Source organism: Pogoniulus pusillus, chromosome 2 (genome assembly GCF_015220805.1).
Source record: "Pogoniulus pusillus isolate bPogPus1 chromosome 2, bPogPus1.pri, whole genome shotgun sequence".
Taxonomy (NCBI): Eukaryota; Metazoa; Chordata; class Aves; order Piciformes; family Lybiidae; genus Pogoniulus; species Pogoniulus pusillus.
In genome coordinates, this window is record NC_087265.1 from 41,795,646 (window position 1) to 41,817,297 (window position 21,652).

General features: G+C 42.0%; 1 protein-coding gene across 2 annotated transcripts in view; it reads left to right on the top strand.

Moving 5' to 3' along the window:
- Positions 1 to 10,903, top strand: part of OLA1 (Obg like ATPase 1) — a 120,458-nt gene extending 109,555 nt beyond the window's left edge. For both annotated transcript variants that reach the window (XM_064162445.1, XM_064162436.1), the window contains exons 8-11: positions 3,141 to 3,281; positions 3,977 to 4,073; positions 6,206 to 6,328; positions 10,370 to 10,903. In XM_064162445.1, coding sequence (XP_064018515.1) covers positions 3,141 to 3,281; positions 3,977 to 4,073; positions 6,206 to 6,328; positions 10,370 to 10,471 — 463 coding nt within the window. In that variant the 3' untranslated portion in view covers positions 10,472 to 10,903. The remainder of the gene's footprint in view (positions 1 to 3,140; positions 3,282 to 3,976; positions 4,074 to 6,205; positions 6,329 to 10,369) is intronic.
- Positions 10,904 to 21,652: the final 10,749 nt, after the last annotated feature.

Below are 21,652 nucleotides of genomic sequence, written 5' to 3' on the forward strand. Positions count from 1 at the left end.
TAGGACAGAAGATATTTTCAGTTGCTCTTAGCTTGTGTGCTGTTTTCACATAGTTTTCAGTTTTCTTTGTCAAGAAGGGTTTTCATCTTGAGCACTTTCTTGTTTCTTACAAGTAGTTTCAGCTGCTGCTGCTGGGCATTTGATATACCAGTTTTGCTGTCTGGAGTTTTGTTAGCTTTTTGTTCTGTTAAAGTTTAGTGTGTGGTGTTTTGTTGAGGGGTTTGGTGGTGGTGGTGATTTTTTTGTGGTTTTTTTTTTTTTGTGTGTGCATGGTTTGTTTTTTGTTTGGGATTTTTTTTGGTGTTGGTTTGTTTGGTTTTGTTTGTTTTATTGATGGTTTTGTTTTGTTTTAATTAAGATTTTCTTAAGTCTTAGTTTTCTCTCTTAGCCTGAAATCTAATACTCTTGGTCATCATTATCAAGTCATTATCATCATCATATCAGTATGTAGTAATGGAGACATACTCCAGGATTTGCTTACCTTAGCAACAGCCCAAATGAGCTTACTGATGTTGTCCTTACACAGACACAGCATTTTGGTGCAAAAAATACTCACTCAAGTAAAATGCTTACTATTTGTTAAGACAATTTTGTTCCATTTAGTGCACTTATCCCTGACAGGGAAACAAACTTGCACTATTACTTTGTAGTTAAGCATTCTTGTTTGGGGCAGGGGAGGGAAATAGAAACATTTACTTATGTTTAAGCATTTACCTTTCTCGTTGTTGTTGTTTTCTTTATTTTGACCACCATTAGGGGAATTCCTGGTACTTTTTGGTAATTTCTGTGACACAGAAAGTCACAGAAGTGAAAGACTCAGGCAGAGAACCTGACTGTCTGTACAGAGCAGGATGCAGTACCTTATTCTTTTAGTGAGGCTGTAGCAGGTCTGATGTCAGTCACTTCAGAGACCTTTAGACCTCAGTGCTCATTTATTGCTAAAATGTACCAGCTCTGCTCCTGCATTATGAAGATCATCTGTCAACACTTTGAGATATTCTCCTTTGTTATTAAGCTTGTGATGCTCTACACTGTCAGGTTTTTTGCCAATTATAGTTAAGGTACAATGGTGTATTCACTGGATCAAAGTCTCGCACTGGCGGTAGAGGAATGATTTGTAAGTCTTTATTCATCTGAATTGTACAATAGAATACCTGAGGAATGCAAATAATCTCTCTAAGGACTCAATAGAAAAGCTGTTAAAATGACAGTCTAGGACTATTATTATTCTGAATTGGTGTTTTAGCCAAAGTAATTATTTCTTACCTTGTTGTTTCACAATAGTTCTTGGTTTGTTAGTTATGATGGCCATATTTACCAAACAGAATTTGAATCCCATTTTGGACGTTGCTTTCACGCTCATTTCACTTTTTCAGGTTAGAATGTTTCATTCTGTCTTTCACCTGGTATGTTATTTAATCAGTGTAGAGACCAATGGCAGGTACTTTCTTAAAAAAAATAAACACAAAAAGGATGTACTTCAGACACTGAAGTACAGTTCTGAATATGCATTTTCTGTTAAAAGATTGGCATCTATAACTTCAATATCCACTTTGTTAGCCAAAATAAATTAGCTAACTACAAATGCCAGTTCTAGAAGAGCTGTTCAATGTTGCATGGCACATTCAGGAATGCACCTTAATTGTGATTCTCAGTTCAGATGTTCTCACTATCAGTTCTGGATACCAAACTGTATTTCCACTGGATAACTGAGGTAGGGGAAGATAAGTATAATGAGGATTGAAAACCACTGATGGGGTATTTACATAAGTAAATGATAGAAGACCAGCCTTATATAACAAACGTTTGAAAACTGTTGAGTGAACTTCTATATTCTTTGTCCCACCTAAAAACCCTACTCAGTGGGCCATGCACTTAATCTCATAATAGCTCTGATCCCCTGCTATTTTCTTTGGCAAATGTGTGTTGATGAACTTGTGGTTCAGTTCTTTTTTTTTTCTCCCTGAAGTGACATTTGCATTGATTATTTAAAGGTTTGCAGGCCACGGTTTCAAAGCTCTTTAGTATAATAGCAGTTAAAACCTTAGTCTAAACCTTGTAGATTAGCAGGTCTAAGAAAAAGAACCCAGCAAGCATAAAACCCAGTGCCTCAGGTCTGAAACAAGTACTGTGTTTTGCACTTTGATTCTCAGTGTACAGGAAGTATTCTCATGTCTCCTGTTTTCTTGCTAACCATAGAGAGTTGTCATTCCTACCATCCATACCTGTTCAGAAGTAGTGCCCTATAAATAACATTGACCTTTCTTACAGATAGTGTATTAATGTCTCGCTTAAATTTAAGGGGATGAAAATGATGCCTCTGTCTAAGGATGGATTAAACTTCAGCTACTGTTGCAAAGATTGTTTTTCATCTTAATAGGCTGCTCAAAACTAAGACCATAAATCTGTAGCTCTAAATTTGCACTTTCAGTCAACTAACAAAAATCTATGAGATGTACAGCTAGCTATTACTGATGCTGCAAGTTGTTGAAGATTGAGAGACATAAGAAATTAGATTATTTTAAAGTAATTTGAGCATTTGTCCTGGGGAGTCAGTAGAAAGGGGAGAGAAACTAGTAGAAACAGATCCCTTTATTTGTTAGCTGTGGCATATGCCAGGATCAATAGCCACAAAAAGTGGGTTGTTCCTTGCTATCCAGGAGTTTACAGAGTGTAGTGCTCTTTTCTGTCTGTTAATATTAGCTGCCCTAGCCAATGCTTGGTGGAGGGAGGGAAAAATAGAGCTATGACTAAAGGCCCCCTAGTTATTTTTGCATTTGATAAATAATCACTCTTGGAAGTCTCAGAAAAATACACCTCCACGTATCTACAAAGTTTTCCTCAGCACTTTAGATTGCAAGCATTTAACCTCTACCAAAACCCAAGTTATTGTCTCAAATGCCGCCTATTTCTGATAGATTAAATGCCAAACAGAAACCAAGAAACAGTGAAATGTTAATGGAGTACACCTGAAGCAATTGCTGCCTGTTAATGCCTTGACCTTGGAAAGCAATACACAAAAAGATGGCATCATAAAACCGTGCAATTCTTATGAATATGTATGTGCTACTTGATAATAATGAATGTGGTACAGCCATGCATGCACTACAAGATAATGTTGTGCCCTTTGTTGTCTACAGGTTGATAAAAATTAAAGAGTGGGTGGACAAGCACGACCCGGGTGCTTTGGTCATTCCTTTTAGTGGGGCCTTGGAACTCAAGTTGCAAGATATGAGTGCTGAGGAGAAACAGAAGTATCTGGAAGAGAACATGACACAAAGGTTAATTAGCATTCATTTTCGCTACACTTTATTATCAACTATTTCCTTGCAGTAATTTAATTGCTTGCGCTGATAGAATAATAAATGACAGAGTAATTACCATTATAAAGAGAGAATCTTCTCCTTTCTTTACCATGAGACAGAGTGAAAAGACTTATTTTAAATTAAGTTTTTAACTGTCATCTGTCATCTCTGTACAGTGTTTTAATTATAACATAGGTATTAGTTATGTATATTTTTGAGAAGGAATGATCACCAAAACTGTTTCGTCATCCATAGAGGATGGGGACAGTTGAGAAAATGTTGCCCTAATTTGCCTGAAGAACCATAATAAATTGTTTCAGTATGGAATTTCAGTCAAAGTTATGCTTTCATGACCCGGAGTCCTAAAAATTGCATGAGACCCAAAAGTGCTGCCTGATAGAGCGACTCAAATTTATTTGAATCTTCTTTCTGTAGCCTGCCAAATAAACAAATCAAAATACTGTCAGTGTGATTCTGCAGTAAAACAAGTAGATCTTCTGAAGAGAGTTCAGAGGAAAAGGCTACTGTGATTATTGCTGTGTTTAAAAGTAGACCTAGTGTCTTCAAAATACCTGACGTCTTTCTGTGTACATTGATTACTTGAGGCATTTAGTTGTTTCATGTGTGTATGTGGAATGAATTGGATTCTTTCTCTTTTTCATTCCCCTCAGTGCTTTAGCAAAGATCATTAAGGCTGGATATGCAGCACTCCAACTAGAATACTTTTTCACTGCAGGCCCAGATGAAGTGCGTGCATGGACCATCAGGGTAAGATTCATACTTATTCATCAGCTATATCCAGTTCCACACTATTGAATTCAGATTGATATCACTGACTTTGAAGTTTGTCATGGTGGCGGTTAGCTAGTCATTACAGATGAGGTTTTTGTCCAGGATAACTTTAATTATTTGTGAGCTGCTGAACAGTGAAAGTGGAGCTGCATTGATTGAGGCAGGTAACAATTGATTCTGCCTATTACATAGTCTGAATTTCTTCATCCTGTAGAATCTGTCTACCCTCCTCCTGTGGTCAGAGATAAGACGTACCAGTATTGTGCTTGCTTAATCTGTGTGACTGGGTTTGTCTGCAGTGAAATTGATGTTGCTTTTCATTTTGTATTCACTTAAGTTTGTTTGGGTTGCGGATGGTTCATTCCTCCTTTGCTTTGCTCGGATTACATTTTCAGCAATAAAAGCAATATAACATCATTATATTCCTCATGGATACACAGTTGGGCTCAAAACCCTCAAATCAGTGTGCAGTATTTCAGGTCTTTTACTGACTTAAATATTTAGAGCTAGTTTATTCTGGAAGTTTTATATGTTTATCCAGGAACTTATACAATGCCTAAAATCATATGATGTATTTTAAATATTGAGGCATAGAGGTTGACTAATTTATTCCCAGAGGACAGTGAGAGCTGAGCTGTAGTGGTTTGCTTTGATTATAAATAGGTTATAATGTAAAGATAAGTACTGAAAAATATTTTGTAATGCATGTAATTACAAACTCTTACCTTAAAAATGTTTAAAACAGTCAACTTTTGGAGGTGCAAATCGGTGAATGAACTTTTATTTTTTGCATCAGTGTATTTAGTGCTGTGCAGTGAATTTCAGTGCTGTATTTAATTTCATTCAATGGAATTAATTTGTTTTCATTAATCAGCATAATTTCCAGTAAATTTATATTGTTATTAATGCTGCTACAAATGTTTGCCTATCTATTTTAGCACTTTACATTTATTTTCCTAAAACCACTTTTTTTTTTCCTTTTAGCCTTTTTATTTGTTCTTATTTACATCATAACTGCTGGCTAAGATCACTGAAATAGCTACCAAAATAATACACGAGCAGAAGTTTTGTTGTTCTGAATCTTGCCAGAGTTTTTTAAAAGCACATTCTGAAACTCCACTGTTTTCAGCAGGAGAAATGCTTGCTCTTTATTAGAAAATTTGAAAGCTGTTTTATCTTAAGACTGATTGTAAGTATCTTTGATTTAATGTGCAAAGGTATTTAGTCAGGTAAGCATCAGTGAGTAGCCATATTAACCCAATACATCTTTTATTGTAAAAACTGTGCTTTACAGTGTCAGACTCCTTAGCACTTTACCATGCTTTATTAAGCAGCCTTTAGGTCACCATTATTTCTCAAATTTCTTTCCATGGTTGTATGTGCACTGAATGTATGTCCTCGTAATTTAAAGCTGCAGTTACAGTGCATTCTCCTCTACTGCATCAACTAAAGCTGCAGTTACAATGCATTCTCCTCTATTGCATCAACTTAAAATACCTTAAAATAGTTGGCTGTGATTTTTTTTTTTTAATTATTTTTTAGCAGTTCAGCTGTTGACTTTTTGGTAAGAATGCACATTTTGTTCTATTTTAGACTCACTGAAATGATTCTGAAAGGAAAATAAGCCAATAAGCAGGGCTTCAGATCCATAAATCGTTTTCGATTGCGCATGTGGTTGGCCAGTGCGGTTCGTTATCATTTATTGGAAATTATTTGGCTTATTGGTAAAAGGCTTGAGTAATTCAGATAGGAAAGTTATTAAAAAACCCCCAAATCTTTATTTTCCTCACTTTCTGTGTGGATAGCTAGGGATCGAAGTGAATCTCGCAACAAAACGCATTCACAGCTTCTAAAATCAATGCTGCTGTTGATACCTATTAGGAAAAAACAAAGCTGCCCTTCTTTAAGATCAGTTGGTTTATCTGCAGTGAAGGCATCTATCTGTATGTCCCAGTATGGAGAATGACCTGGCTGTGTGCATGACATTTTAACTGATATGGCACAAACTTTCAAGAGCTCCTGTCGGCATATCAAAAAAGGAGAAACCTTTTTCCTGCAATCAATCTCCTTAAACGCAGTTAATTTTCTTCCGGTCTTTCCTTTGACAGAAAGGGACGAAGGCTCCTCAGGCAGCAGGGAAGATTCACACAGATTTTGAAAAGGGATTCATTATGGCTGAAGTAATGAAATATGAAGATTTTAAAGAAGGAGGTTCAGAAGCCGCTGTCAAGGTGAGCTCCTCATCTTTTTCTTTTCCCTTCCTCCATATGTGCCGTTGGTCCATTTCAAGTCTATTTTTCACTGGGAATAAGTTCTTGATGCTGAGCGAATCTTAGCAGTCGCCTCTAGCAATAGACCAGAATCACTTTTTATCCTGTACTTCAGAAAAAGTCCAACTGCAGCAACTCCACTTAACAGGAATGCAACTATTTCAGTGTCCAAGATAACGACAGTTTGGGGATGCAATGTCAACACTAGGACCAAGTGTATTTTTCCTCTGTTTACGTGTTAGTATTCAAATTTAACAAGCTGTAAAATAAACTTGGGTTTGAAAAATCAAGTTTTTAAGATGAGATAAATTATACTGGAATCCTCTGTAAATGCAATGCAAGCCACACAGGAAATCTGTTTCTTTTTAGTAAGATGTCTTTTTAAGTTTGCAGTGAAGATATATCAGATGTTGAATGCAAATGGTTAAGAAAATTTTACACTTCAAAAACACCTTCTATTTTTTTTCCCCCAGCACTAGTGAGCTCTGATAGGCATAATTTGAATGTTAAAATCTGCTGTTTCAGTCTTTAATTTAATCACCCTTTGATATCTTACTAAAAAATGCCATGCCATACCTTACTTTGATTTTTCAGAGTGCCAGTAACAGGTCTGTGTAGTGTACAAAACTGTATTACCGCAGGTGAAGGGTCCCAGCTGCTCTCTACTGAATAGATAGTGAAGATATTTAAAGAAAAACTTTTTTTCTCGAGCTCTTGGTTCTTTGTATTGACACTTGTATTTAAGAAGAGTTTTATCTGCTTTCTCAACACTAGAGGGCAGAGACTGATTGGGTGCCCAAAGTTGTGCCCTTCTTGTAGCTGACAAATTATATCTGATTTAAATTTATCGAATAAGAAATTAGCTTGTACCTGGCAATAAATGTCATAAGAGAAGCTGCTGGTCTCTGTGTTGCAATTGCATTATTTTCACCTTCTTTAAACCAGAAAAACTTCCCTTTATTTCGTGCACATTGATTTATCATTTGGCATTTTTGCTGTTTTATGAGGATTTATCTTTTATTAAATTGCAGTTACAAACCACATTAGTTTGACGCAATCGATCTCAGTATTTGAAGCTTCCTGCACGCTACAGTGTGTTAAAGAATTTAAAAGGTTCATCTTTATTGTTTGCTATTTGATAGCTTGAAAGGTACGCAAAACTATGATTTCAAATTCAGCTTATTCTCAGTGGTATCACTAAGGAAGATCATACTGAGCAGCGGGACTTTAATAGGTTTGTTTGAACCCCAGGAAGTGAGGGGGGGGAAAAAAAAATCCAAGTATAATTGGTTCGTTGCGGCATGTGAACTGCTTTATGAAAAGGGAAGTAGAGTTATAGTTGTAAAGTGAAACCACAGCTATAAATAAATCTAATATTCTGCAGTCAGAAACCACTTTATGTAACCAAGATGCAAATTTTGTCAGCAACAGTTTTTCATGCTCAAATCTGAAGTGTTTTCCCTGTAGCGTTTCATACCTATTAACCTAGAAATACGTTGCTTGTGTATTTTTATTGGCTTTTGGTGAGATTCTAAGCATCAAGCTTCAAATTATATTTAATGATTACATTTTTACTGTTTCAAAGTATCTGTGAAGCAAGCATATTTGTATTTGCTGCTCAGTTTTTAAATCAAGGTTAGGGGAAAAAAAAAATCTTTGCTCGTAGGAAAAAAAAAGGTGTTGTATTGCGCCAGTCTTTCCTCATTTGCATTTAATACAATGTTTTGTGCCATACACAATACTAATTACCTTTATATTGCTAGTAAATTCCAAAATTAAATTTGGGAGCATTTAAGAGTCAGCTGAAATAACAGTGGTAATGGGAGTTGCTTGCTTTGTATGTTATCAAGGTGATCGATTTTTAAGTTTGATTTTGTGTATGTCTAACACCAGTACAGCATAACTAATTTAATGCCAGTGCTGTGAACTATACACTGAATAGCTCTGTGTGGGCTTTGTAGTCTATAGGGATATCACATTATTAGCAATCATATCTGCTTAGGCAAAGCTGGCTTCTACAGATGGCTGCTTTCAAGTGCAAATGAACTGGTTAGACGTGTCTTGTTTAATACATACTCAAGATTCACAAATGGGTATTGATTTTTTTCAACCAGTGTTTCTGATAGCAATGGAAATGGATTAAATGGTCTCTAGAGAATTTAAAGGAACACTGTCACTTTTAATTAACTGTAAACTGGTAACAAAAATACATAAACTTGCATTAGTGTGTCAAAATGTATTTCATTAAAGAAGTCTGTGCTGCTTTGACAGCATACAGCCATGTACTAAAAAAGAAAAGCCTACACTTTGTGTAGGTCATTTTATTCTACAAATATTTTTGAGTTATAAATGTATTCTACTGTAAAATGTCTCTCTATCTGTGCCTGCAGCTTACTCTTGGTGATGATTTTTACAGCACCGTTTTATTAGTGTTTATGCCATCAATTAGTCTAATTACTCTTGACTTTGAGCATTATTAGGATCTTCAAAGGGAAGAACTACTAAGTCTACTTGAAAGTTAACCTTTTATAGCCTAAACAGATTTCCAGAGGAGGAAATGCTAAAGCATTTGCAAAGTACTGTTTATTATTTATCAATAGAGTCATATGGGTTAAGGTCAATTACTACTGCACTATGTGTTTATTGTCGAGGCTATTTTATCTGCAGTTTTCTGTAGGCCAGCAGCACTGGTGGCAACATTTAAATGAGTGATGCCATCAACAGCCATAATGAGCCTCTAAATTCCTGGACAGCAATATCAGGAAATGCATTGCTTTACAGAGCAGGTTTTGTGAAAGAAAGGTGTCTAAGTTAGCTATGTACCATTAATGCGAGCTGTTCTACTGCAACTAAGGTCATTAGTTAACAGCTTTCCTGTAATGGGATCTTAGAGTGCCACCACTGTGACAGTGTCGTTGCCGACAATGGCACAGTGAGGTCTTGCGTGGAAGCACTTTATCCTGCAAGAGAAAACTTCAAAACAGGAGTGGTTATTGAACTAAAGCAGGAGCTCTCAACTTTTCCATATTGTAGATCACTTTTCAAGATAAATGCTTCTGCAGACCACCACCCACCCAGTCTGTCAGTCCTATTGCTGCAGCTTCTCTGCAGCCTCTATAATACCGGATTTAATTACAATGAGATACAGACCGAGAAAGACAAGAATAAATGCTCATGTGAAGAATAATGACATTTAATAGATTCTCTGCCTGTTTTCTACCTTCCTCAAGTATTTTGTAATGGATTTTATAAATTTTATAATTAAGTTTATAAATTTTGTAATGGATTTTATCAATTTTGTAATGAATTTTATAAATTTTGTCATGAATCTCCTTTCCATCTCTTTGGTTTGTACGCTTTCCCCTCTATCCTGGTTGCACAGCCTATCTGCTCTTATATACCTGTCCTTCTGAAGCAAATTTCTCCTCAAGGAAATTTCTGACAGAACACACAAGTCTGTACCTTGTGCTCCTCAGTCCTCCATTATCTGTGCACAAGCAGACAAGAACCCTGCTCAAGGCATGAGGCACGTACAGTTGTGACTTGCGCATAGTGTGCCTCTCTTTAGTTGTGACAGCACTCTCCTGTCCAGCTGCTCAGTAGGAATAGCTGTGCAACCACGATGCAGACTAATGCTAACTGCCCTTTCTAGTTTAGATTCTTGCCACCAGTGTTTTGTTTTTTCAGATGAAGGGAAGAAAAGAAAGCCTGAAAGCTGGAGGGGGGGAAAAAAACAGTATTAGCATCTTTTATCTTAAGATTTCCAGGGTGTAATGCAGATGGCATTTACACACCACTGATAGAGTGGAGGTAAAATTATTTTTGTATTTATATATATCTGTAAACCCAATTTATGTCAAACTGAGGGGTGATGTAGCTGTCAAATTCTGAAGCTGTGTTAGTAGTTTCTTTACTGAAATGTATTTAAATCATTATATTTTGGAAGTGCTATAAAATGTCTAATGAGGGAACCCATTTCCCTTTTGTCTGTTCTGTTTACAGGCTGCTGGAAAATACAGACAGCAAGGCAGAAATTACATAGTGGAGGATGGAGATATTATCTTCTTTAAATTTAATACACCTCAACAACCCAAGAAGAAATGAATATCGGATGCTGCTCCTTGTTCAGAAATAAAACTGTGCTACATCAAAAAGCAAATGAGTTTTTATTTAGGATGGAATATCTGGAAACAAAAAGCATACAGTTTCTACCTAGGGAACTTCTCCTCCCCCCCCCCCCCCAGTGAAATGATTCTTGTTTGTTTTGAATTAAAATATGGCACCTCCAGCAAACATACAAGTTCACTAAATGTGAGCAGCTTTGCATTTCAGACGATTAAGACCCTACTCCAAATTGTAGAAGCTTTTCAGGAACCATACTACTCTCATGATACTTCATTAATCTCCATCATGTATGCCAAGCCTGACACGTTTGACAGTGAGGACAATGTGGCTTGCTCCTTTTTGAATCTACAGATAATGCATGTTTTACAGTACTCCAGATGTCTACACTCAATAAAACATTTGACAAAACCAGCCTTGGTGTGTTTGGGGATGTCTGTATTGACTGCCTGTGGTGTGCTGAATGCGATACGGCACCTGGTGGATGCTGATTACAGAATTTTAAGACGTGTATGATACAGTAACTGGCAGTGTGGGACAGCTGCAATTGTATCTCAAAAGTGAGTCCTTCATGGGAATCAGAAGATTAGGATGCCAATGATTTGTCTCAAAAAAGTTAATGAATTTGTAGATGGACATTCACTGAAAGATGATAGTAAGGATAATAAGAATGATGGAGCAGAAATGATTTTTACTGGAGAGAGGGAATATGTGTAGAAAAACTACATTATCTTTGAGAGTGAAGCTTTCTGGTTCAAATCATTTTGCAAAATTATTTCATTCTTGCCTTGAGAGTATTAAATTGTAGAGGCTTGAGCAGCAGTGCTTGATGTTGTGTGTTGTCATCTCAGGTCTGTTTTTTAGGCCAGCGGAGGGTGACACAGCGTTGGCAAGGGAGACATCAGGCTGTGCTGGATAGGTAAGTCCTGCTGAAATAAGATCACAGCCATGAATGCTTTTTTACCTCTTTAAGCATGGGGCAGAGCTAACCTTTTTGGGTAATGCAGAATAACAAATTGCTGGCAAAAATGTATACTTTTAATGCAAGTTGTAGCACTGCTTTTACTTGCAGTGTGTTTAAAAAAGGCTTGACCTTTCTGAAGTGTCGGTGCCTGCAGTTTCAGCTGCAGGTTCAGCTGGGTTAGGGATCACAGGGTATTAGGAGTTGGAAGGGACCCAAGGAGATCATTGAGTCCAACCCCCTACCAGAGTAGCATCGCACAATCTAACACAGATCACAGAGGAACGCATCCAGACAGGCCTTGGAAGTCTCCAGAGAAAGAGACTCCACAGCCACTCTGGGGAGCCTGTTCCAGTACTCTGGGACCCTTACAGTAAAGAAGTTCCCCCTTGCATTGAGGTGGAACCTCTTGTTCTGCGACTTAACACCCATTGCTCCTTGTCCTATCCCAATGAGAAGAGCCTGTACCCCACCCCCTCCTGACCAGCCCTCAGATGTTTGTAAAAATACTTACTAAATCCCCTCTCAGTCATCTCCAGACTAAACAGCCCCAGGTTCCTCAGCCTTTCATAAGCCATGCCCTCCAGTCCCTTAATCATCTTTGTAACTCTCTGCCGGACCCTCTCCAGCAGATCCCTGTCCCTCTTAAACTGGGAAGCCCAAAACTGAATGTGGTATTCAAGATGCCTCACCAGGGCAGAGTAGATGGGAAGGAGAACTTCCCTTGATCTGCTGGACACACTCGTAATAATGCACCCCAGGATCCCATTGGCCTTCTTGGCCACAAAGTCATAAGGGATGCTGATGTTACCTGTGACTTGTTGGTGTGGCAGACTTCTTGCATCACCGTGATAAATTTGCTTGCTATAAGCTCAAAAAGGCAACTTCCCACTGACTAACCTCCCCTTGTATTTAAGACATTGGGAGTGCTGGTCGTGTCCTGCTCTGTGCCTTGTCTTGAGATGCTGCCTTTGAGCTTCATTGCTCATTTCTGAAAGAGTTAGGACATGGGTCAGCCAAAGCCACGAGGCTCATTGTTGAAAAGTTGGCATCATGCCTTTAATTGCACTGAGGAGAAAGAGGGAGGGCAGATGACTTCAATACATAGTTGCTGATTTTGTTTTAAAGAGCGTCTCCTTTTCTCGTGGTGGTAGGAGGGGGGAGAGTATTGTAGAGCAGGGAAATCAGATGTTTTGAAACCCTTGAAATTCTCCTTTGTGCCGTCTCCTTGGTGCAGCTAGTATTTATACTTGGCATTATTTCGATGGTATATAATTGAGAAAAGATTAGGACCACCAAATCCTATGTTAAAAGTGAAATCCAAAAGAAAACGGAGCCTGTCTGTTGCACTTGGAAGTCAGCAAGGTGCTAGTAACAGAGAAGGGCTCATGCTGGGTTTTAGACACAATGAAAGGTGAGTCAGAAGTGGAGTGCATGTGTTGGTGACAGAGAAGTAACCTCTTCGCTGCACTAATACCCACTAAAAGGAGTTCTCTTGTCCTGTCTGAAATTCATTCTGCTTTCCAAAATATTCCCCTGCATCCTGATTGTTACATGTCAGTGAGGAAGCTGTTAGAAAGGACAGCAGTGAAGGGATTGCTTCGCATCTTTATGTCTCAGTCACATTTATTGAGCCACAGGTTAAGATTTGAATCTGTGCACTGCATTATACCTCCCTGTTATAACTCAAAATTGGATGGAGTTGTTCTTGATAGGAGGTTTTGAAGTTGTTGTGGTCTTTTGAAAACAGCAAATATTTGCCACACGTTAAACTTTCCTAGAGGAGATATTTGTAATGTTTCAGCCTATTAACTTTCCTTCAGCTGTTTCAACTGAGCTTCTTTTAAGCGCTGAAGCCAATAAATTATTCCAGAATAAATACAATTTTAGAAGAGAGAATAATCTGATAAATTCTGTTATTGCTATCACTGCTGACCTGTGGCAGCTGCTGCATTGACTACGTGCAGCCTGCATTCTCCTCAGTTGCTCTCTCCTCTGCATTTCAGGTGTACAGCTCCTAAAGACTTCAAGATATATGTAGCAAGTTTCAAGCATGCTCGTTTTAAATAGAAATGTCATTTAACTTAGGCCAAACACTTACTAGTTATGCATTTCAACCTGCACAGGTGACTCCAGGTGCATTATATGCATCCCACTCACAGTTACTATTTAAAATGAAACGGAAGTCTGCTGCACTCTTTTCACTCTCAGTGACCTGCAGTCAGCGGGGATGATGATGGTGAGTAGAAGGAGACGTTTCTTCAGCTGGAGAAGGGTGAGAAAACGTAGGCACTGCACTTCAAAAATAGGGAAAGCAGGGAGTTAAAGGAGGAGGAGTACTAATCCTTCCTCTTGAATTCCTCAGTGCCTAATAACCATGGCACTGATGGCATGTTTCTGGGATTAAACACTTGCTAGTGGAACGGCTAAATCACTGCTACCTGCCTCCACACGGCCCAAAAGAGAGCGCCTGAAGGGGATGTGGGTTATTACATCAGCTAAAGCAGTACTGTGTCCATAGTATGTTAAACAGACAGTGGGTGTGCTCAGTGATGAACTAGGAGTAGCCACCAAACTGCCTGGAACCCAGGTGCCTTCATCTGGGTATTTGAAAACTGAAGTAGGCATTTTAGTGTGAGAAGAGCTACCAAGATGTGGCTGACTATCTCTCTACTGCCATTTGAGCATCTTTGGGGACAGACTATTCCACACAGGAGGTGTAGTAGTTCCGTGGCTTCATAAATTCAGTGTTCAGGCTACTGTGGGTAATGGGCTAAAGCAAGTACTTATTTTACATGGTTTCAGCTGTGTACTTCTTGCCACAGGGTGATGTGGATGCTTAAGGTTGGCAAAGGTTAAAAAATGCCTAGGACAAAGCCAGGAGGAAAGGGAAACTATTCAAAGCAAAGGTATCACTGCTGCACTTGGAGTGTCCTTAAGGCACAAACTACAGGATGCTGGGAGTAAAACTGGTATGTAAACCATGTTGCTGCCAGGTTGTCTGCTGACTGCTGTCAAAACCTAGGATGCTGGACTGGATGGGCCTCTGATCTGACAAGTTTTGCCTCCTCTCCAAAGCAACTTTTCTTCCAAGGCTGTCCTCAAACACCAGTAAAGAGCATGCCTTTTGATGTGCTTCGTGGTTCTGCATTTAAAGGTTAAAACCCTAAACAGCCCATTTCTCAAGCTGAGGTTTATTTGCTCTTTGACTGACTCTGTCCAGCACTGGAGACGTAACTTTTATCAGGATTGTTTTCAGTGCTTTACTTTTCCTGAAGGGTCCTTTCTTACCAGCTGTAGATTTCCATCCACCTTCTCCCCTTCATCACCCAGGTTCACCCTGATCTCCTCCCAGAATAGTACCTGACTAGTCAAGGAGTCTGTAAACAAGATACTGTGTTGTAAACTGTATTTTCCCTCCTCATCTCCCACAGAGCACCTGCCCAGCTGGCATGACTGTACTGTGACTGGGGTAGATTAGCTGAACACCTCTTGGCCTTTTATGGATGCTGCTTTTGATTGTCTAGGTATAGCTGCTGTGGGCTGGAGCAACCCTGCCAAGATAGGGCTCCTAGACAGGCTGCAGAACTCGGCTTGGTGTCAGCGTGTTTTGCTCCTCTTACCTCTGCACCAGCAAACTGGCAGGTAACCCTCATAGCTTACAAGTATGAGGAATGTGCTTTCTTGCCGCGGTGTTTCATGTTCTCGTGGCTGCCAGGCTCGTTCAAGAGCTCTTTTGGTCCTTACTGTGCTGGTTGGCAGTGATGCCACATGGCCCATTCCACTGGGTGATTTGAATGCTGAGAATTTCTTCTACCAGGTGCAAGGGAGAACCCTAAAACTCTGTTAGCAAAAAACACTGCGTATGGTCAAAGTTCTCAGTGTAAAAAAATGTAGGCACATCTTTAACCTTTCTCTCCACTCATGAACTCAGCTCACAGGGCAAGTGGGATGGGGATCATCAGAAATAAATGTTTAATAGCCACTTGCTTTAATTTTTTTCTCCCCATACTAATTTCTTATGCTTGATTGTGCTAATCCACCATTTCACTCCAATTAAAGCAGGAAAGACATTGGAAGCTTTGGGGAAAGGAAACCCAACCCCAAAATAACCCAAGTAGTGGTATTCATCCCAGTAGATTGAGATAGTGGTGTGCTGGTTGGGCTTTGGGAGTCTTCAGGTAAATTCTGCGTTTCGAAGCTCCCTGAAGCACTTATTTCTTGGCTTCTCTCTCCAGGTAGTGCCTGTTGCTGATCCATGGGAACAGACACATATGGCAGCGTGTTGCATATTGTGAAATCAGTTACATGTGTGTGTTTGCCATCCTGCACTGATGATTTGGTAGGTGCCTTCTCACCAGAGCTCATTAGGGTGCTGTGCGGATACAGAATGCCTGTAGTGCTTTGTTTCCTACATGCAAAAGGTATGTGCTCAGCACAGGAAGACAGGGTTTAGGGATTATAAATAAACCATTCAGAGCAGAAAAATCTGTGGCTGCTGCTGCAAGAGCAGGTGTGATGTGTGAGCTAACAAAACACATCCACCCGTGTCTCACAGAGTAAGTGGGCTGGCGGACCTGGGCTAAATGAACAGGAATCTGGGAGTCTTCCTGGCCTTGGTGGCTCCACTGCTGCCGTGGGAGGGGAAGGTCTTTGGCTTTGGCACTGCGGAATCCTGCAGGGCAGGAGCTTTGCAGAAGATGGGGAACTGAAAAGGCTAAGGTGGGATGCCCAAACATAGGTAAGTAACAAGCCAGGGCTATTTCGATGAGGGTGAAGATAGAAGCAGTGCTCTGTGTTAAGGATGCTTTTACCCACAGTGACCTAGACCCTTCAGTTCAAGCAGAGCTGTGTGTTGGGAGTGCTGCCTGCAGACCCCCTGCCACCAACAGCCTCCAGCAGCAATCCTTGCCCATAATGGAGCCTTTGGGTCTGAAGTTGAGGCTAATTTAAGCCAGAACTTAAAAACGCAGAGGTAAGTCAATGCACTGCTCATACCTCTCACACGGAGTTCACTTGCTGTGTTTTAGTGAGCCTAACAATCATAGTGGCATGTGAGGAGCAGGAAAGGACTGTGAGAGGGACTTGGGAAACGCATTTGTGAAGATCTTCACCACCTCCTGGGCACAGATGCACAGAGGATGTGAAGTGTAACCTGAGGTAAGCACAGGTGGCCCTGGTTTGGAACCCAGTTCCTACAACAGAATTTGATGGCACAAAAGGGTTCATAAAGTTTGAATTATGGTAAATATGTAATAACTTAAAGGTTAATAAAGACCTTTCTTAGTAATGGGGAGGGCTTTTGCCCACATAAAAGGCTTTCCAGGAGCAAGCCAGAGCAGCAGGGCGGGTTGCAAGGGAAGACAGCACAGCTTAACATGTGAATGCCAGCAGGAGGGTTTAAACACACGCAGGCACTGCAGCCTGCCCAGAGTGCAGATGGCAGGGAGCTGATGTGGGTGCGCTGCCCCAGGACAGGGTCGTATCGCCCTCTCCTGTCTTCTGCTAGAGGAACTCACTCACCCGTGTCGTGCAAGGGCAGAACTAGCTCCCACCAGGGGCTCTGATGGTGCTGAAATTCAGGACACTGTGCCAAATTCGCCAGCAACGCATTCTTCATCCTTTAAATAACGGCAAACAAAACCTTTTAGTTGCCAAAGAGTTAAACTCCTCTGAAATCTGAATCATGTGCAAAGTATCCAAATTCGGTTATAAATCCTGTTTAAGTTTCCAAGCACAGCACTATGGAAGGTAGCAGCAGCAACATCAAACAGCCTCGATAAGATCAACAAATTACTAAGTATAATTGTTTGTGCTGGGGTGTGTGCGAGGAGATAAATAGCTCATAAATTAAACACCAGTGCCTGAGGGTGAGTCATTCATGGATTCAGAGCTGTCCTGACACTCATAAGCAAAAAGTAATTTTCTTTTAGTTCAGTAATTATGCAATTCAAGATCTAAGATCAGCACTCGGTGCTAGGTGCACTTGTAAAGGTGCAAGGGTACTTTAGCTATTGGAGTTTCCCTTGAAGTGATTAACAGGAAAAGGCTGCTGCCTGGCCCTGTGGTGGGAAATATCCTGACTGAGGTACAGTTCTGCCACACAGTAATGAAGAATGAAGAGATTAAAAGCAGACTAAGGGTCAGCTGTTGTGGATATAAATTGGCAGTGTGCTCCTGGCTTGAAGAGAGCAATATTGGTTTATACTAGCAGAAAATCTGGCCCAAATTATTAAAGCAAACCAACAACCCCTCTGTGATAACTGCTGTTAGTCATCCAGGCTTGTGCCTGTTGTCGAGAGGCACCTGGCCCCTCGCTGGCTGCACTGCAGCTCATATGCAGGGTCATTACAGCCTATTCCTGGCTTATTCATTAGACCCTGGGAGGATCTCGGTCTCATCAGGGTTTTCCTAAGGATCACAGAATCAACCAGGTTGGAAGAGACGTCCAAGATCATCCAGTCCAACCTAGCACCCAGCCCTGTCCAATCAGCTAGACCATGGCACTAAGTGCCTCAGCCAGGCTTTACTTGAGCACCTCCAGGGACAGCGACTCCACCACCTCCCTGGGCAGCCCATTCCAATGCCAATCACTCTCTCTGCCAACAACTTCCTCCTAACATCCAGCCTGTACTTCCCCTGGCACAACTTGAGACTGTGTCCCCTTGTTCTATTGCTGGTTGCCTGGCAGAAGAGACCAACCCCCACCTGGCTACAGCCTCCCTTCAGGTAGTTGTAGACAGCAATGAGGTCAGCCCTGAGCCTCCTCTTCTCCAGGCTGCACACCCCCAGCTCCCTCAGCCTCTCCTCACAGGGCTGTGTTCCAGGCCCCTCACCAGCTTTGTTGCCCTTTTCTGGACACGTTCCAGCACCTCAACATCTCTCTTGAACTGAGGAGCCCAGAACTGGACACAGGACTCAAGGTGCAGCCTGACCAGTGCTGATAGTGATGCAATCTGTTATTGTAACAAGATAGTTTTGATCTGCTTTTATTTACTAATGTTTTGCCAGCCCTTGGATAGCTTCCCGCCAAATTTTGATAGAGATCACTCCGAGAAAGCTTGGCTTTTGGAGATGTGACCTAAATCCCACAGCTGCTCAGCAGAGGCTGCTCTTGGTGTAAGCTCCCAGCCTTCAGATGCGCCTTCATGTGTGACCTGCAACCTCCCTGTCTGCCTTGGGTCTCAAGTAGCCTCCGCTCTGTCCGTGGAGTGTTGTGGTGGGGTCGGAGGGGTGGGAAATATAGAATCATAGAATCAACCAGGTTGGAAGAGACCTCCAAGATCATCCAGTCCAACCTAGCACCCAGCCCTAGTCAGTCAGCTAGACCATGGCACTAAGTGCCTCATCCAGGCTTTGCTTGAACACCTCCAGGGACGGTGACTCCACCACCTCCCTGGGCAGCCCATTCCAATGCCAATCACTCTCTCTGGCAACAACTTCCTCCTAACATCCAGCCTAGACCTCCCCTGGCACAACCTGAGACACTGTCCACTGTTCTGTTGCTGGTTGCCTGGCAGAAGAGGCCACCCCCCACCTGGCTACAGCCTCCCTTCAGGTAGTTTGTGATAATCTGTGGTGGAAGTTCCAAATTATACCTAGAATACATATCCATCACATGCCCTAAACACCTGCCTCAATACCCACCTTGACACCCTGCACCCCAGCCCCCATTCTTCTTCCCGGGTGGAAGGAGCGCAGGAAAGCAGGCAAAAGCCTCGGCGCCTCTTGGCCTGTCACAGACACCACTTTGGCCTCCTTTTGCAGCTTGCTTTGCTTGTGGTAAACACAGGTCAGACTTGAGGACAGACTGAAAGAGTTGGGGCTGTGCAGTCTGGAGAAGAGGAGGCTGTGAGGTGACCTTCTTGTGGCCTTCCAGGATCTGAAGGAGGCCTACAAAAAAGCTGGGGAGGGACTTTTTAGACTATCAGGGAGTGACAGGACTAGGGGGAATGGAGCAAAGCTGGAGGTGGGGAGAGTCAGGCTGGATGTGAGGAGGAAGTTGTTCAGCATGAGAGTGGTGAGAGCCTGGAATGGGTTGCCCAGGGAGGTGGTTGAGGCCCCATGGCTGGAGGTGTTTCAGGCCAGGCTGGCTGAGGCTGTGGGCAGCCTGATCTAGGGTAGGATGTCCCTGCCCATGGCAGGGAGGGTTGGAACTGGCTGATCCTTGTGGTGCCTTCCAACCCTGACTGATTCTATGATTCTGTGAATGTCACTGCTTCTCTAGGGTGAGTTCCTCACTCATCAGGAGGCCTAATGGTACGTCAGTTTCCATCCGAAGATGTACAGGAGAGATGGAAACAGAAGTGGTCTAAGCAACGCTGCCTCCTTGTGACACCTGCACCCCTTTGTGTGTAGGCTGCCAACCCAGTGGCACAGCCATCTGGTGTGCAGGAAGTTGTCACCAGGTAAGGACACTTCTGCTGCAGGCTGCCTTTTACATCCCATGTTACAGGAAGCCCTTTGCCTTGGGGAGGTTCATCTCTTAAACCCAGCATGCTGTTTTGAGACAGAGTTGTGCCAGGGGAGGTCTAGGCTGGATGTTAGGAGGAAGTTGTTACCAGAGAGAGTGATTGGCATTGGAATGGGCTGCCCAGGGAGGTGGTGGAGTCACCGTCCCTGGAGGTGCTCAAGTAAAGCCTGGCTGAGGCACTTAGTGCCATGGTCTAGTTGATTGGATAGGGCTGGGTGCTAGGTTGGACTGGCTGCTTTTGGAGGTCTCTTCCAACCTGCTTGATTCTATGATTCTATGATTCTATGGTCTAGTTGCCTGGCTAGGGCTGGGTGCTAGATTGGACTGGATGCTCTTGGAGGTCTCTTCCAACCTGCTTGATTCTATGATTCTATGGTCTAGTTGACTGGCTAGGGCTGGGTGCTAGGTTGGACTGGATGCTCTTGGAGGTCTCTTCCATCCTGGCTGCTTCTATGATTCTACCACACGCTTGTGGAAGGTGTGTTGAGGTCAGCCCTGGCATCCCTGGCAGATGCCATTCTGGGAGTGGAGGAGAAATGTTTAATTTGTATTTACTCTTTAGGAAAAAAAAGCTGTGAGTGTGCTCTTTTCTTCCCAAATAAAGCTGCACTAATGACTGGAGTGTTAGCCCGTTGGGAATGCCATTGTTCTCAATTACGTGCCATTCTGATGGGAGAGCACAGATTCTGAGGCTGAATGGAGATTTGTGGTGCAGCTATTTGTGCCTTTTTAAAGCGTTTCCTTCAATAGTTTAAGAGAAAACTGTAAAACGGCAATAATGACATATTATTATAAGCAAATTACACTGTAAAAGAGCATTAATATTGCAGTTGAAACCTAGAATTTGAAATAAGATGGAAATATTCGTTTGCACACAGCTTTTGTTCTTATCAAAAGCGATTTGGATTAGGAATGAGATTTACTTAGCTCCTGCACTTACTGGTGAGCTAATGCTCAGTCACCTGGTTGCAGCACAGGCTGTCGAGCTCATCTGTCACCAGCCACCACAGGAGCCTCGGGCAAAGCCTGGCACAGCCCGGGATGGCACAAAGCACCAGGCATTCCAGAGGGAGCTCAGGAGGACCTCCCTTGGGAATCATAGAATCATAGAATCAAGCAGGTTGGAAGAGACCTCCAAGATCATCCAGTCCAACCTATCACCCAGCCCTAGCCAATCAACTAGACCATGGCACTAAGTGCCTCAGCCAGTCTTTTCTTGAAGACCCCCAGGGACCGTACCTCCACCACCTCCCTGGGCAGCCCATTCCAATGGCAATCACTCTCTCTGTGAAGAACTTCTTCCTAATATCCAGCCTATACCTACCCTGGCACAACTTGAGACTGTGTCCCCTTGTTCTGTTGCTGGTTGCCTGGGAGAAGAGGCCACCCCCCACCTGGCTACAATGCCCCTTCAGGTAGTTGTAGACAGTAATAAGATCACCCCTGAGCCTCCTCTTCTCCAGGCTAAACACCCCCAGCTCCCTCAACCTCTCCTCATAGGGTTTGTGTTCCAGGCCCCTCACCAGCTTTGTTGCCCTTCTCTGGACATGCTCCAGCACCTCAACATCTTTCTTGAATTGAGAGCCCAGAACTGGACACAGCACTCAAGGTGTGGCCTGACCAGTGCTAAGTACAGGGGCAGAATAACCTCCCTTGTCCTGCTGGCCACACTGTTCCTGATGCAGGCCAGGATGCCATTGGCTCTCTTGGCCACCTGGGCACACTGCTG